Source organism: Pseudopipra pipra, chromosome 2, assembly GCF_036250125.1.
Source record: "Pseudopipra pipra isolate bDixPip1 chromosome 2, bDixPip1.hap1, whole genome shotgun sequence".
In the NCBI taxonomy this organism is placed as follows: Eukaryota; Metazoa; Chordata; class Aves; order Passeriformes; family Pipridae; genus Pseudopipra; species Pseudopipra pipra.
This window is the reverse complement of record NC_087550.1, coordinates 111826637-111843134: the sequence shown is the minus strand read 5'-3', so window position 1 is coordinate 111843134 and position 16498 is coordinate 111826637. Positions and strand designations below refer to the sequence as shown.

General features: G+C 36.8%; 1 protein-coding gene across 5 annotated transcripts in view; it reads right to left on the bottom strand.

Moving 5' to 3' along the window:
• USP9X (ubiquitin specific peptidase 9 X-linked) overlaps positions 1–16498 on the bottom strand; it is a 101056-nt gene that overhangs the window by 17603 nt on the left and 66955 nt on the right. Inside the window, exons 24-34 of one of the 5 annotated variants that reach the window (XM_064646885.1) lie at positions 16146–16271; positions 13642–13767; positions 10270–10436; positions 6998–7106; positions 6845–6877; positions 6283–6429; positions 6021–6167; positions 5023–5245; positions 2393–2613; positions 1804–1994; positions 1181–1354 (exon numbers count right to left, since the gene is read on the bottom strand). In XM_064646885.1, the coding sequence (XP_064502955.1) occupies positions 1181–1354; positions 1804–1994; positions 2393–2613; positions 5023–5245; positions 6021–6167; positions 6283–6429; positions 6845–6877; positions 6998–7106; positions 10270–10436; positions 13642–13767; positions 16146–16271 (1664 nt within the window). The remainder of the gene's footprint in view (positions 1–1180; positions 1355–1803; positions 1995–2392; positions 2614–5022; positions 5246–6020; positions 6168–6282; positions 6430–6844; positions 6878–6997; positions 7107–10269; positions 10437–13641; positions 13768–16145; positions 16272–16498) is intronic. The other 4 variants (XM_064646887.1, XM_064646888.1, XM_064646889.1 and 1 more) reach the window with 4 other exon arrangements.

The window sequence follows — 16498 nt, the reverse complement described above, 5'->3', positions numbered from 1 at the left end:
GGATAGCACATAATAACAGGAATGATTGGTAACTCTTGTTGCTTCAGATCTGTATTTGCCATTTAATTACCCACTGCATATGAAGTAAAATCAGTGCTTTCATTTATCTTGCAATATTTTCAACTTAATTCTAGTCACACATTTTAACCCATGAAACTGAAGATGTGCCACTTATAAATTCTTCTAATTCACACAGGAGCTCAACCAAAGCTGAAAGATTACCACAGTATAATCCATTTGTATCATTTTCCCCCTGTATTTTAATTGCTAACTGAAGGCTCTAGTAAATAGCAAACTTTCACAATAAAGAGGATTTGCAACAGTAATGTGCAGAGATCTATATTTTTTAAGAACCACACATGATCTGAACAGTAAAGAGGCCAACTGATAGTGAAATGAAATCAAACACAATAATATAAAAGCAACTGCTGAAAAAGAACAAGTTCACCATTAGGTCATCCTGAGTCTTGCATGCAATTTTAATCATCCACCTGAAAAGGGATATATGATGGGATATATAGGGATAGGTGAAAAAGTCTAGGGAATTACAACTTTACAATGTCTGCTTCTATTCCTTCACTAATCACCATCACCAGTGAGCTACAGACTTGCAGTTGGATTTGGTATGAGTGTGTTTTTACATATCCTGTACGAAGCTGAATTTCAGTATTCACATTTAAAGTTAAATACAAATACAGCAGAAGCCTTAAGAAAAAGATTAACCTTCTACACCATTCTTCTTAATTACAGGTTACATTGTGAATATGAACAGTTTACTCATTGGAACTAAAGACTCACACTTGGGTCAGCTCTAAACACACAGTATGGAAGACTGAAGACAGTGACAGTTGTTGGCCAGGTATTAAAATTTTCTACATTGCATTTGGTCCCTCCTAAATTGTTTTCACTTTTAACATGAAAAAGCATTATCTTTTTCTGCCCTGATCAATACACAATGCTTCACATACAATCTGCAAGGTAGAAGTAATAATAATTAAGAAGGCACTTGAACACAAATTAAGGCTATAAAAAAATAAGAAATAAAAGTCTATTAGCTTTAAAAAAAAATCCAACACCCAAATCACACAAAAACCCCACTCTTGACTCTAATCACTTTTATAAGAACACAAACATAGGTGGATTTCCTGTAAAAAAAAAGAGAATAATCTTAAACACTTACCGATGTGGGCATCCTTGACAAATCTTCTGGTCAGCAAAGGACCCTCCTAAAACTTTACTTAACATTGCTGGATGGCCCAAAGCTTTTAAAGCTTCATCTAAACTGTCCACCAAGGAATTAAAAAATTCTAAAGCATCATGTTGTTCACGTAGATTTACAGGTTCACCCCAAAGTCTGAAAATGAAAGCACATTCTTGTCAAGTATTTTTTGTTTTGTTCTTCAACAACTGCTTTTCTAAAAAAAAAAAATAATTATTCAAGCTATTAATCCCTTCTTACTGAGGGAAACTATTTATTGGTTTTTGAAGTAGTATATCACCTGTTACTCTGTCCCTAATACTTTCTGGTAAGTAAAAAAAAAGCTTTTGTGTGTAACTTTACACTTAATTCAGTCTCAATATCAATGTCAAGAACTGCTAAAATTCAAAATAACCATCCTGATGTAAACTTTGGTTTATTAACAGACTTTTACAGAATGGTGAGAAGGTAGGGTAACAAATACAATGCTGCACAAGTTCTGCTAATTTACACCTTACATCACTGTAAATCACATATGCTTTACATCACCACCATTTCTGCTACTGATGCAGTGAACAAACATCAATACTAAATTTTCTACTTACCTAAATTGTTTCCAAAACCCTCTTGGTACATAGTACTGTAGCCTGGAAGCTGCTAAATGACCAAAAATTACTTGGAGATGCCTCAAAACTCCAATATTGTACTCTTTCCTATCTTCTGTTTTACTCAGTGCTGGTTTGTCTTCATACTGATGTGGGTACCCGAACACATCATCTCGTGGGTCAACATTGCTCTGAAAAGCAAAAGAAAACTTGTGCCATTAACACTGATATGTAGCTGGCTCAAAGCTTGTTTTATCTCTTGTTTAATTTGACAATCTAGGGTGTTTCATACTCTCAGCTGAAAAATCAAATACTGTCTCTGTATGCATTAGCAGCGTTCTGGTGGCAGCAATAAGACACGTTCCTTTCCAGTACAGATCCATGAGGAGGAATTCTGCAAACCTTGCTGCTTGGATCTTCTGAACTGCCCCTCTGGTAGTGAGCCTAGTCAAGTCAGAAATATTATGCTATTTTCCCCACTGCTATCAGTGGAAATCAGTGATTGATTAACAACTGAAATTTGCCATAACCTTTTTATCAAAAAAGAGTTACTATTAAAGATAAGCCAGTTCTACATAACTAAATTTACCTCGTTGTCCTGCTTTTCATCCCCAGACATGTCATCATCTACATCACTGCCTGTGCCTTCAATGGCAAGAATCCCATTCCTGATGGCTGGAATCATGTACAGCTGCTGAATGACAGAATTCATGTAACAAGTGGCACCAGCATTTTTTAGCCCTACAAATCCCTTTGGTGGTCGAGGCCCAACAGGTGGTAGATATTCCCATTCTGTAAGAGCTTCACAAGCTAGAAGAAAAAAGCAGAATATGATAAGGGAACTATTTTGTTATAAAATAAAGAGAATATCAATGCAACATAAAGGGCAGTTGCATAGAATTGTTATTAGTCTGTATCACACTGCAGTTTAATAAAACAAATGTTTCACCAGAAAACTTAACTGCTAAAATCAACACAACTTCTATGAAGGACAATTCTATCTGCAATCTTAACATTATATAATTTTCTTCTATTGCATAACTAAAGAGGTGTCCAGGCAAAAATTCAAGTCTATTTAGATACAAAACAGAAGTCTTTCCTCAATACCATCAAGCTTCTTAGCTAAAGAATTCAGCTGAATGAATCTAGAATATATAACCAATTTATAAGCCTTTAAGAAATTTATAATCCTTTTAAAATCATTTAAAATTATTTCACTTAAGCCTCACTTTCCATTGCCAGGATGGGAAACAGTTTTAGGAAATGTTATCTTTATGACTTGTGAGGGATCTGAGAGAGAAGACTCGGGAGGAAAAAATATGTATCACATCTCTTCAGAGTACATTTATGATCACAATTTCCTAGCTAACCTGTAGTCCTGTAGTTTTAACACAAAAAATTCTGACATAAGAGAGCATGCATGTTTGCAAGCAAACTTGGTATATGAATCACAGAGCATGCAGAGTTCATACATGTGTTGTCTCCTCTCTCTGACCACGGAGATGTGGTGTTCTATCGTGCTTATCAAATACTGGAGTAGAAGGAAATGTAATGAAATCCTTCTAATTGTGAAGTGACAAGAAACACACTACTTCCCAATAGAAAAGGGTGAAGAAAAAAGGATGAGGCAGAGGGTAACACCATAAAGCTGCCCTGTTCATTTATTGAGATGGAATTAAAAAGGAAGAGACTGAAAAACCTCAAATGACTCACTGATAGCACCATCTGAGCAAGTAGCACTGCCACTGTGAGGGGTAACGGACAATTCCCTCCTTGGGACACTATTTTTAGTTGCTCACAGTTTGGTTGAACCCTCTGAGTTTAAACATTCTGTTAAATCACACAATGGCTTGGGCTGGAAGGGACTTTTAAAGATCTTTTAGATCCAAACCCCTGCCATGGGCTTCTACCAGACCAGGTTGCTCAGGGCCCCATCCAACCTGGCCTTGAACACTTTTAGGGATGGGGCATCCAAAACTTCACTGGGCAACCTACTCCAGCATCTCAGCACTCTCATAGTGAAGAATTTCTTCCTTGTGTCCAACACAAATGTACTCTCTCTCTCTCAGTTTAAAATCATTGCCTCTTGTCCTGTAACTACAGACCCTGGTAGAAAACTCTCTCTTTCTCTTTCTTATAAGCCATGTTTAAGTAATGGAGGCCACAATAAGGTACCTCAGGAGCCTTCTCTTCTCCAGATAGAACAACCCCAGCTCTACCAGCCTTTCCTCCCATATGAGTGTGGCCTTGCTTGGTTTGATGGTGTTTGGATTTTTACTTATTGTCGGTGTTGAGGCTTTTTTCTTTTTTCCCTTTCCGTGTTAATATTACAGGGAAATTAACGAAATTAATATTTTGTTATCCCACTCAGGGCTGGAGAAAATATTCTCCTGTTTGTTCACTTCTAAGAAAGTCTTATATACATTTACTGACAACAAAAATCTGTGTTAAAGTATGAGCCTTTTGCCATCCTTGTGAAAATTAGCTCAAGTTTCACCTGACTACTAGCTTTTGAAGCACTAATCATTATCATGGCAAGGCTTTGCAAACGAAGATTTGGGGAAGCACTAATATTGGCAGGTTTTTGTACATACTGCAATTGCTATAATCTTTCTCCAGTGAGAAGGAGAAAGCTCCTTCAGTGCAGAGCAGCGCTGAGACAAGGCCAAAACTGAGCGAACAAATGCCTGAAAAAGGACTATGACAAGCAGAGAATGAGTTCAGAACTAAAAAGAGAAACAGGACAGTGGACCTGTGTCTGTGTGTGGAAAATGATGACAAATTAGGTGAGCAACCAAGAGACTGGCACTAAAACTGAGCCAAAGATACCTGATGAGGTTCTGGGATTGGTTAGGCAGAGCCTGAAACGATGAGACAGAAGTAGAAGATAGAGACAGAATGAGGTTCCTGGGAGCTGGCATGGACAAAGGGGAGTAGTCAGAGATTGGGATAGGAGGGGTCAGACAGTGTAAGTGGCTGGGGCTGGAATTTGGATGCAACTATGTAATGCAAGTCAGTACATTTACTGCATAAAGAAGAACAATAAAGGCTACACTGACAAACTTTCCTAGATTCTGACATCCTGATTTTGCAACATTAAAAGCAGACACAAACCACAAACTAAAACACTCGGCATTTGCTTCAGTGCATAATAAACAAAACCTATACATGATAAATATATTAAAAAGTAGAAAATAGATAATTAAAAGTATTACATACTAGTGATTGCTGTACCTATGTAATACATTTCAGTCAACGTGTCTACTATCTGTTTGAGATTTCGCACACATCCAACTGCTAGTGCAACTAGGAGCTCAAAGCCAGCATTAATAGTAGCTGGTGAACTACAGACTGGTATGGCCTGCTCAGCAGGCAATTCTCCATTTCTCATGTATTGTAGGTAAACATTGGATGCTGGGAAGATGAAATCATCTATCAACTCCTGAAAAAAAAAAAGAAAATAAATCATCTGTTACCATGGAAATGCACGCAATTTTATAAGAGTGTAAGAGTTATTATGTTAAATGAACGTCTGAGAACCAAAGGGGTACTTAAAAAAAAAGTGAGTCAAAATTGAGACCAACACTATAATGAGCTTTTAAATTTAGAACTGAGTAACTCCATTCTAAAGTGGTTCCCTGCAAACTCACCTCCCCACTGCAAGTTAAAAATAAATTTGTACTATTCTTGATTGGTAAAAAATTTCTCTTGCCAAACCAGTATTATCTGAAAAGCTCTCTATCAATTACTGCTGAAAAAACCCAATATTCCTGCTGTATAATATCAGAGGTACAAAGAAAACAAGTCTGATTAAAGAGGCATTCAGATGTGATGCATTTGTTCAAACCTGCTGTAAGCATTAATAGCACTAATTAAGAACATGTGCAGAAAAGACAATACGGGGTAATGAAGGAAAACAGTCCTGTATCCAGCTCACTATCCTAGTGTGATGTTTGTCAAGTACTGGAAAACAGTAAGAATGAGAAAGCTAAGTACAGTTTATGAATGAAACATGTAATTTTCAAAATTATTTTTAAAGAAAACATTGAATTCCAGAAGCACTTTTATAGATACAGACCACAAGATGCAAAGCTTTCTTTTTACTTACTTTTGGGTAAAAAAAAACCTAACAAAAAACCAAACACCTTTCCTCTCCCCCCTCAAAAAACCCCACCTAAGGACAAAAACCCCTCACTGGTCAAAAAACTTCAACTTACTTTAATGAGATTAGCACCTCCTTTTTCACAACCAATATGGTATTTCTTCTCAGGTGTCTGGAATGCTAACAACTCTTTTGTTACTCCAAGGTGACCCTCTAAAATAGTTTCCTCAACACCCGTTTCCCCTGTTCTTTTTACTTCATCCTGCCAATTTAAGAGAAAGGATACTCCAAGTAACACATTTACCAAGCTTAAAACTGTACTTTACAACAAAGTAGCAAAAGCTAATTACTGGGAATAAACTGATCCTAAAACTTACCCTAATCCTCTTAAGCCAGTCAATTTCATTATTGAGAAGAACTTCAGCATTGGGTACATTAATGTTACTGTTGTAAGCATAGTTAAGAAGATGTCTTAGGAGAGTGAAGTAGTCTCCAGAATGCTTAGCTCTCTCTCTTGCAGTACTCTATGTAAACCAAAAACAAATGATAGAGAATTCATACAGTCTTCTACTTACAGTGCAACACCAACACATCTTCCCTAAACCTGGCAGTAAACATGAAAGAAAAGTAATTTTTAACCCTTCAGAAGTTTACAATTGTATTTAGCTGTTAATGAATGAATACTCGACTATTTTAGTAGCAATTTCTAGAGTGGGAAAAAACAAACAGTGAAGTGATCAAATTCAAGAGGGCCACAAGCATGTGGAACAGAAAAGCCCCAGCAGGCCCAGTAAGAGAAGGCACTGACTGTAGGTATCTCTCTAATCTGCTAATGATTTTTACTTGAAGGTCAGCATTCGTTAAAGGTCAAATGCAGATATTAAAGCTTATTATTCACGTTCTTATCAGAAAATACAAAAAAGTCCCCTTTCCCCTCACCTGGTTCAAATGGAAATCAACTGTGCTGCTTGCCTGTGGGTCAAAAGGAATCTCTATTTTAGTGACTGCTGCCAATAGCAATTTGTCTTTTCTTGCAGATATTTTCTCCTGTTACTTCACGTTGTACTGAAGCCTTTATCTCTAAAAACTTACCCCTAGAACAGTAAACAGCAGGGTAATGAAGAACAGGAGAGGTCTCTGTCCCATGCAACACCTGGTAGCCATTAAAAAGAATTGTTCCTGTGCCATCTGACGAACAGTTCTGGAAAGCATTTAATAGAAACATTAAATTCAATCTCCTTATCCAAACAGGACATTAAAAAAAATAAATTTGCGCTTATCTGCTTAATGTCATTTCCTAAAGCTGAACATAATGTAAGAAATGGGAATATTTTAATTATTCACGGCCCATCATATTGTTCCTCCTTGAAGTGAAATTTCAGACATGAATTACTATTACAAAACCTGTTCCACAAATCAAATATTTAAAGGTAAAAGAAACTTGGAAGCACCCAACCATTACACCTTTGCAAATGCCAGCAAATATTGCATAACACAACAAGCAATTTGCAACACTAAATAACTCTTTCTTTCTAATCAAGCACCAGTTGTACCCGACGGACAAACCGAACTACCACAGTAAAACTGCTCTTATGTACCACTACAGCATCTCAGCATTTGCTGAGCATCTCTGAAGTGATCAAAATTTATCATTAGTAAGAAAAAAGATGACCCTCCTGAAAATTCAAGTTTTAATTAAAGGAAATTTTCCATCTCAGAACTTAATCTAATCACAGGAATGGATAAGCTGCAGTAAAAAACATATTTAAGGCAAATCCTATTCTTTCAAGCTGTAAGATCAATTGTCTGAGCATTATGTCTTTTAAAATCTGTTAGGAACAACTCTGCTTGTGTGGGAAGAGACTACACATGAATGCCATGCTTTATGAAAGTAACTCAACATATGAAAAACTGGATTTTGCAGTGTCTGGTGTGGCTGTCGTTGTTCTCTGCCCAGGAGGTCAGTGTGGAAAGCACACCAAAGAATCCCATTCCCTTGAGAGCTCTTTCATGTCTGGTTAACTGTGTTTCAAAGATACACAAGAATGACCTTGAGGTCAGAGCAAAGATGCACCTGGCTGAGCACCCCATCTCTGTTATCAGCCACAAAGGAAAGTGCACAAGAAGGATGAAGATGCAGTAACACTTCTCCAGAATCTTCTCTCTGCTTCTAACAATTTGTGGTTCAGGAAGACTACCAAAAGCAGTATTTCATAGCCTTCACTGGACAAGTTCATGAAAGAACCCCTCAAACCATTTCCAAACTGAAGGTTTACACTGCTTAAATGTTTTGCTCAAGAAGGTCTTACACAAAGAAATAATGTTCTCTATTTGTTCTCCCTTTGCTACTTCTGATTTTAAGGGTCTCTGTGGTATTCTCCTCCCACCATTTATCTCTCCTCCAATATGAAGTGCCCCCAGCTATTCAGCTGTTCCTCAGATGGAAGTAATTTCAGAGCTTTGATCTCCCTTGTCACCCTTCTCTGATCTTTACAAGTTCTCCTCCACTGCTCCAAGTTGCAGAGGACCATGGAGTGGGGGAGCTCTGTTTTGTTCTGAACAATAACTGACATTTCATGGGACCCCACTGCTGAGCTGACGTTTTCATAGAACTTCTCACACAAGTTTATTTTAAGATACAATCCTTCAATTGCTTTGGACACATCACACAGACAGTCCTGAGGTCCATGCATGTAGATGCAGAATGAAATAGATAAAGGTGGCATTTTCCTAAAGTGAGAAATGTGACCTAGCAAACACATACCTCTGAGGAGTATGCACTATTTGAAAGCAAGTATTATATTTTTGTGAGGCTACAACAATCTAAGAGTTCTTAAAGAATCATGAGTGGGAAGCTGCTGCCTAAACACAGGCCTCCCATGCTATATCAGACACAGGACAACAGCACAGAGCTGGCACACAGCACACGAGCTGCAAGATGAACTCACAATCACCCAGTGAAACAGCTGGAGGTCAAGCACCTCCCTCCTCAAGGCAGGCAACCTGAATCCTGTCCTACTGAAAGCTCCAGGACACAGATTTCTGCTTAGTTAACAGAAATCAGTCTCTTCAATAGGTCTAAGGAGCATGGCTTTACACTGGCACACAGAATTTTTATTTATTTGGGCCACAAATAAATAAGCACTTTGCACTGAGCACTTTGCAGAGATCAGTGGAATACTTCTGGGTTCCACGATTATTTAGGACTAACTGTTCAACAATCCACTGTTGACTAAGCCAGTCTTGCATTAACACCATTAGAAAATCAATTACCCTGGAGAGGAAGAACAGCTCTAGTATTTAATACCAAACATGCTGCACTGTTTCTCAATGGTTATGCTCTGAAGAAACAGCAAAAGTCCCAATCTCAATCTCTGAAAAACAAGCAATCCATCTGATCTTTTCCAGAAAGATCCTATTTGTGAGATCTGAACTTGATCATCTTCCTTCTCTTTTATGGTGCATTTTCTCACATGTGTATTTTTGCTCACATTGTTCTCTGACTGAGCTTAGGAGATTAGAGAACAATAGTTGAAAATGGAAAGATATTCAGAATTCTGTCTGGTATTTGCTAAATTTTCTCTCTCTGCAAACATTAATTTGTTTCCGCATTAATTCAGAAGAGGAACTTTTTAGCAATTTAGTTCAATTTCTCCATCTTCAATCACGAGCAGTCTCCTGTTTCTATCATGTTTATGCTATTCTATCATTTAATAATGAAGAGATGCACTACTCTAAATGAGATTATCATATGTATCACAACATTTACGAGCATATGAAAGAAAAGAGCTCAGTGGTAGCTTCTTGTACTGACACATGAACTATTTTTCCAAACAATAAGTGATACTAGCAAGGTTCAGTGAAACTGAAAATTCAACACCCTAGACAAGAGGCTGAAAACTAATAAAGTTTGTGGTATTCTGGTAACATTCCACAGTTTCACCAATGTGTGCAAATTGTTCATTGTAAAGAGATACTCTGATGATCCTTTTGTTATGGTGAATATTCCGGAATCTAAGAATTTTCAACCTGTTTATCTAGAAAAGTCAAAACTCCAAAACACGGTGCTGAAATTCTGACCCCATTCATCTGAGAGCACCACAAATAATTTGTTCTAAAGCCATCAGTAGCACATTATCAGACACCCATCCATCCAGCTTGACAATATCCTCCTTATGAGTACAAAGAAAATGGGATTGATATTTAGAACAGGTATCCAAATTAGATTTACAGTGCTAAACAATAATTAAGACAGCTGCAGAGAAAAATCACTTAAATAAGAAGTCACTGCTTTGCATTTAGGCTTCATATGAATTTTGAATTGTAAAACAGTAGATGTGATTAAAAAAAAAATCAAAACTTACTTGCTGTGACAGTGCAGCAGTAAATCAATGATAAACGTCTGCCAAGCCTTTTCTTTACTGAGTGCATCCAGGGCCGTTGGAATCAAAGCAAAACACAGGGTCATCACCTCCAGTGCTTCACAGCAAACTTGTTCATCTTCTAGGTCTGGTTCATTTCCTGCATTTGTCTGTGAAAACAAACAAGAGTGCACAAAGTGGGTATAGAAAAAAATCCCAAGATACCCAACTGGCTCCAAGGTATATCCACTAAATACAAACACAAACCACAAATTTGTACACTAAGTGATTATCATTGCCAAGTATTTTATGCACTCCACTCAGATCTGAGTCAAAGCACTATGTAGGATGACTTGAACTTCCAGTACTGTGCTTCTCAAAGGAGGATTCCAAGCATGAACTGAAGGAGCCAGAAGTTAAATAGGAAGCTTGCAAGCAGAAGTTTCATCAGTTAGTACTGTTGGAGTTGTTTGTTGGTTTGTATCTGGGAGTTTCTTTGGTTTTCTTTTCTTCTGCTTTTTTTTAATACTCAGAACATGGAGTGTAAAGCATGGAAAACAGTTACTACTTAAGCACAGAAAGGCTATAGTGCTTTATAATTCATCATTAAATCCAGTTTTACAAGGCTTTGACACTCACAACTTATTTCACCAAAAGCTTCTTAATACTGCTAGAATTTATTCATCACTATTTTTCAGAAACATGAGAGAGCTGAACCAAATTTCAAACATAGCTGTGTGGTGATTTTTGAAATAGAAAGTAATATTATTGCTAATGGGCACAGAAGTTACTCCTTTAACTGAACACTTGAATCAAGTGAGTTGATTTTGGTACATTTCTCCAAAATAAATACTTCGAGAATAATGGCAAGCCCTCTCCTCCACCTAAAAGTAATTATCTTCAAGAAGTTCTGAAGAAACTGAATGTGAGCAGGTCTCCATTCACCATTTATAAATCATGCAGGTTAGCAACATTAACTAGAGGCATTAATTATTTGTTTTATATGTGGGAAGGCATCAAGATTAAGTAGGCAGAAAGAAGGGATTGCAACACAGGAAAGAGAATTAATTGTGAACAGGCCAAAGGATGCCTCAGTCTGGCAACAAACACTACTTAGTCTTTGCACAGCAGCTAAAAAATCAGAGACAGTCACCACACTGCAGTGGGAGGATGTGGTCACTGACACAGCTCAAGATCCTAAAGCAAACAGAGGTGCTTTCAACAAGTTCAGGATTGCACCTGCTCTGCACTGCCCCCTGTTCAAAAGGGCTGCAGGGCTCCAGGAAAACAGCAAAGTGCATTTTTACTCAGGGAAGTACTTCCCTACACTCAGGCACCAGGAGCTGAGGGGTCTGTCCAAGTAGCACATCTGGAGTATTTCTGGTGTCCAGGATCCTTCTCTGAGCTAATGAGGCAAAGGCAGTTGGACACCACTGGTAGCTGCAAAAAGTCATCTTCAGCCACAGAGAGGATTCTCACACCAGAACTTTTGGAGGCAGGAGGCAGAAGAGACTCCATACAAGTTATGCTCTCAAAATAATTTAATTGGGCTTTAAAGTTTAATTCAATTCACCAGTTAAGTTCAGAAGCTTCTTTAGGTGCTCAACATTCTTTCAGAAGTCATTCTTGATGGTACTAGTCTGAAATGCCTCTTAAAAAAATAATTTCCCATTGCAGTCTTTGATGTTTTCAGGAATCCTGACATGTCATTCTTGATTCCACAAAAATGAGTCTGCTTTTGTTCTTAAACTAACATTTAATGATAAATCTCTATTCCACACACTTAGCAAAATACTTCTAGGACCTATGAGTTAAAGTCTAACGTTTAGTGGTTCTAACTTAGGAAACTGAAAGCATTTTCCTTAAAATACTTTTTCCTCTAAAAGCCATCAGTATATTCAATATTTATAAAACCATCATAAAAGTTACTTCCTGTCATCTATAAGCAAACACAATTCTCTTAAAATAGGAATGTGACCTTTCTTCCATGATGTTCCTCTATTTCCAGGATACTTTCCTCTTTTTTATGTTACACTAGCAAAGAGTACCTTATCCCTCCTTCTTATTACCTCTGCAGTTTCTTCCTCTTTTTAATTTCAAATTTTTCCCTTCAATTTTTATTCCCCTTTTGCCTAGCATAAACCAAATGCAGCTGCCATTTATCAAAAATGTCCATATAAGTGTCAATAAGAATAAATAAAACAAAAAACCAAACAGAAAACCCATAAAATCCTTTGGAGGATGACTGCTTTCAAAGTAATTTTACCAGAACTTAACTGCAAAATTTTTAGCCAGAAAAATGTTAGAAAAGCACACTTAGCTTTATTTTCTTTCAGGTGTATTTTCTCCAGTGCACTGCTGTTCTTAAAACATCATATGTGTAGATACCAGAGCATATGTTTGTGTGCTTGGACTGTCACACTAACGAAACCATGTTTTATATGCCAGTTTATCACCTAAAAAACCCCCAAAGCCCCAATTTATTTAATGAAGAAGTCATGCTCACAGCAATAGAAGCAGAAGCCACCATACCACTACGTGAGGTAAATGGAAAGGTGTTGCATTTTGCTGATGTAAATGTTCTTCTTCTGACTGATCACTTAAGCACAGCAGCTAATCCTCCAAGAATAAAGCCCCCTTACAGATTCCTTTCTTTTCTGCTCTTAGACAAGCATTGACAAGTCCTAAACATGATTTTTTTAAGATGAACAAGAGAAGATGCTCAGAGAACAAAAAGATAGTTTTTAAAAAATCACTGTCAAAATATATATTACTATTTCCTGTAACTGTAAACAACATTACACACAAAGTGTGGGATACTGCACTGATGCATAACCCCCAACTCCAAACTATGTGTGCAAACCATGTGTGAAACCATCAAGATGTTTTACACATCTACCCAATAAAAAGAAAAAGGTCATACAGGATTAGCAATTAATTTTTTTCCAGTGCTAGTTTCACATAAATTAGCTCTTGGTTTTCATTCTAGACAGCACATATGTGTTAAATCAGCTTTTGTAGAACAGACCTTTTAAGTTTGAAGACTAGAAAAACTAGCATTGCGAGAAATACTTATTCCTTATTTAGATACAGAATCTAACTGGGTTGAAAGCATGTTACAGCAGCTTACAGAACTGGTGCACTTCTGAACTGACACCAGATTGAAGCTACAGTTAAACAGTTACTGAGAAAAGTAATCTGGAATAGAACATCAAACTGTGGTATGACAAAAACCTGTACTGAACTCTGAAATATATCACCACCAGGGTATACCCACCAAAAAGCTCATCACACCCTAAGCCTGACGTGGTCAACAGACTCTTTTATAAACAAATGAACAGTTTTACAAAAAAGCAGTTACTTAGGAATTCTTACCTTTTCATAGATTTTACTAATTTCCTCATTTGAGCTGAAAACCAGCTGAACTGACCCACAGCCTGATGCCCAGACAATTTTTTGTACTGCCCTGATAACACAGATATCAGGGATGTATTTTGAAGCCTGAAAAAAAGAGAGAAATAAACCAAAGCAACATTAGAATGCAGCTGCAAATAACATTACTGTGGCGTCCAAATTCTCACAAATGAATTTTATAGAAAATTTAACGCATTAAAATTTCAAAATTTAATAAATGCTGCTTTAAATAGAAAAAAGAGAGATGATGTATCTTGAAAAATATTTGTACTTCACTTAAATAAAATTTCATTTTTTAACAGCAAGTAGGATTCTGATACTGAGTAAGGTTTAGCAGAAACTACCAAATTCAATGCTGAATTTCTCAATTTGGGAAAAAACCCCAAGAAACCACCAAACATGGATCTGGAAGGCAGCCAGCCTCTTAAGCAATGCAGAAACTTATTTCAGGGTTTTTCCTATCATGGTATTCATTGTGCTGGCTGATAGCTAGCTCCACAAATTGACACTTATAAAGTATGTGATCATTATATAAAGGGACTGTTCTACATTTAAGATATACAAGTTTTAACGTTAATAAAAACACAGCTCATGCATCTTATGAATGCAGAATCACTCTTCAGTATTTCGTGCATGGACTGAGTTAGCACCAATAGCTTCTACACATTACAAAACATACTACAACTTACTATTTATAGTTTGCATCAACTTTAAAAAACAACACAAAACACAGCCAAGGTCTGTATTCTACGTAGAACTGTCCAAAAACTAGGCAACCTCTAAAAGCAGATGGCAGACAGTTCTCAAAAATGTCAAGTTCCATATTTCTAATGTTCAGACTTAATAAAAAAGGGAGGCTGAACTACTAAGCTCTCTGCATTAGGAAACCTGAACAATGTCCATTTGTGTACTGATATGAACATCATCTGGAGTTACAAGAAAAGTAACAGGCATTTCATCTTTGTCACAAGCTAAGCAACCTTAGAGCAACAGCATCACAAGAAAAGTAACGGGGGTGTTTTTTTATCTCACTGGAGTTTTAAAATCTTCAAGTATCAACATTTTTAAAAAACGTGAAAGATTTCTTTCTCTGCAGTAGTCTTCTCTCTGGCCTATGGAAATCATGTTGGATTTATTTTTTAAAAAACTGTGAGGACAGTTAAAAAGAGTCAGTCTTTTGGATGGAACATCAAAACATGAAAAAGAGAAAGAAAAAACCTTTTAAAGGCAAACTGTGATACATATGAAATTTAGATCTACAGCAGTTTTCATAATACCAGAAATATGCAAATAAAACTTTAACAGCAATACTGTTAAAGAAATTCAGCTTTTGTTTGCTTTGACATGCCTGGTGAAAGAAAAATAATGTATTTACTTATTAGAAATCCTCCAGGAAAGACAAAGGCACAATTAAAAAACTTGCTTCATACCTTGCCTCAAAAGACATTTCTTCTATGGAAGTAGTTTAATTAAATTGAGTTCAACTGGCTGATTTCAGGTACAGATGCAACACCACCACTGATCTAAGGCAGATGGGTCAGCCTTGCAGTCTAGTACATTGTGCTTTCCTTACACACAGCCCTTTGTTCTGCAGGGATAGTGCCCTTTTCAACACCAAGATGATCATACAAGGCTACTTCTACCTAGATACCTCAGAAATGTTTTGGAGATGGTTTTGCAGTTGTGCTATATAGCACAGAAACACCATCTTCACTGCTTCCACACTGGAAGGGACCCAATGCACTGTGGAAGAGGAAGTTACAGCAGTTCTGATTTCAGCTTCTGCCGATTTCAGCAGAATTCACTAATATATTTATTCACTGACTCATGATTCCACATCTAAATAGGGTTTGGCCATACCATATGGATAAGACTATTACATTTTCAAAGCACATTCTTTAACACTGCTGAGGTCCACAACCCAATTTCTCACTTGCAACATTAATCCATTTTCAATATATAAAGATACATTGGCAAGGATTTGAGACTTTTATCTCTCAGCATTTAAAAATCATGCTCAATACTTTAAACTTCCCTTCCCCTTTCTGTTTTTCTCCTCAGGAAGAGAGTGTTACTCAGAAACCAAAACAGAGAAGACCAAAAAAAGAAGAAAGTGTCACAAAAAGTGTTTTCAAAATACCCGTTAACTTCTTTAAATCTATTACATCCATTTTCTAAAGTCCTGATCTAAGGATAACAATATTCACAATCCATTAAAGAGCTTGTTCAGAACCTCCCTCTTCACTAAAGCCTCTTTATGGTATTAGACACCAAATTTCATTATGCATATGGAAACAAAGAAATACTTTTAATTAATAGCTTATTGAATCATATGAAGACTACCTAAAATGTTTCATGAAATTTTAAAAGGAAAATCCATGTTTTATAATGCAATAAATTTAAGGAATAAAAAAAGAGGAAAAATGCTATAGGAAAAAAGGTGAAAGAGAAAGGAATTCACCAACCTCATCAGATATTTGCTGTGCAAGACGTATTGCTACATTTCTTAGCATGCATTCTGAAGTTGGATTAGGAATGTTTTGTAGGGCATTTTGTAGCACCACTGCCTGGTCATGCGTAGCCTGGTTTATCTGGAAGAAAGTACTTCTTATACTTACTTTTACATAGGGAAAAAAAGCAAAAAGATATGAAGATCTAAAGTTACTTGGAAAGGTTTGGCAGAAGTATGCAAGATCGTGGAAGGAAAACTACTTACAGAATCTGCAAACACCAAGATAAATCTCATTTTCAAACAGATATCACATTTGAAGACACTTTATGCTGCAGTGTATGATCACAGAGTACAAGCAGTTAAGAG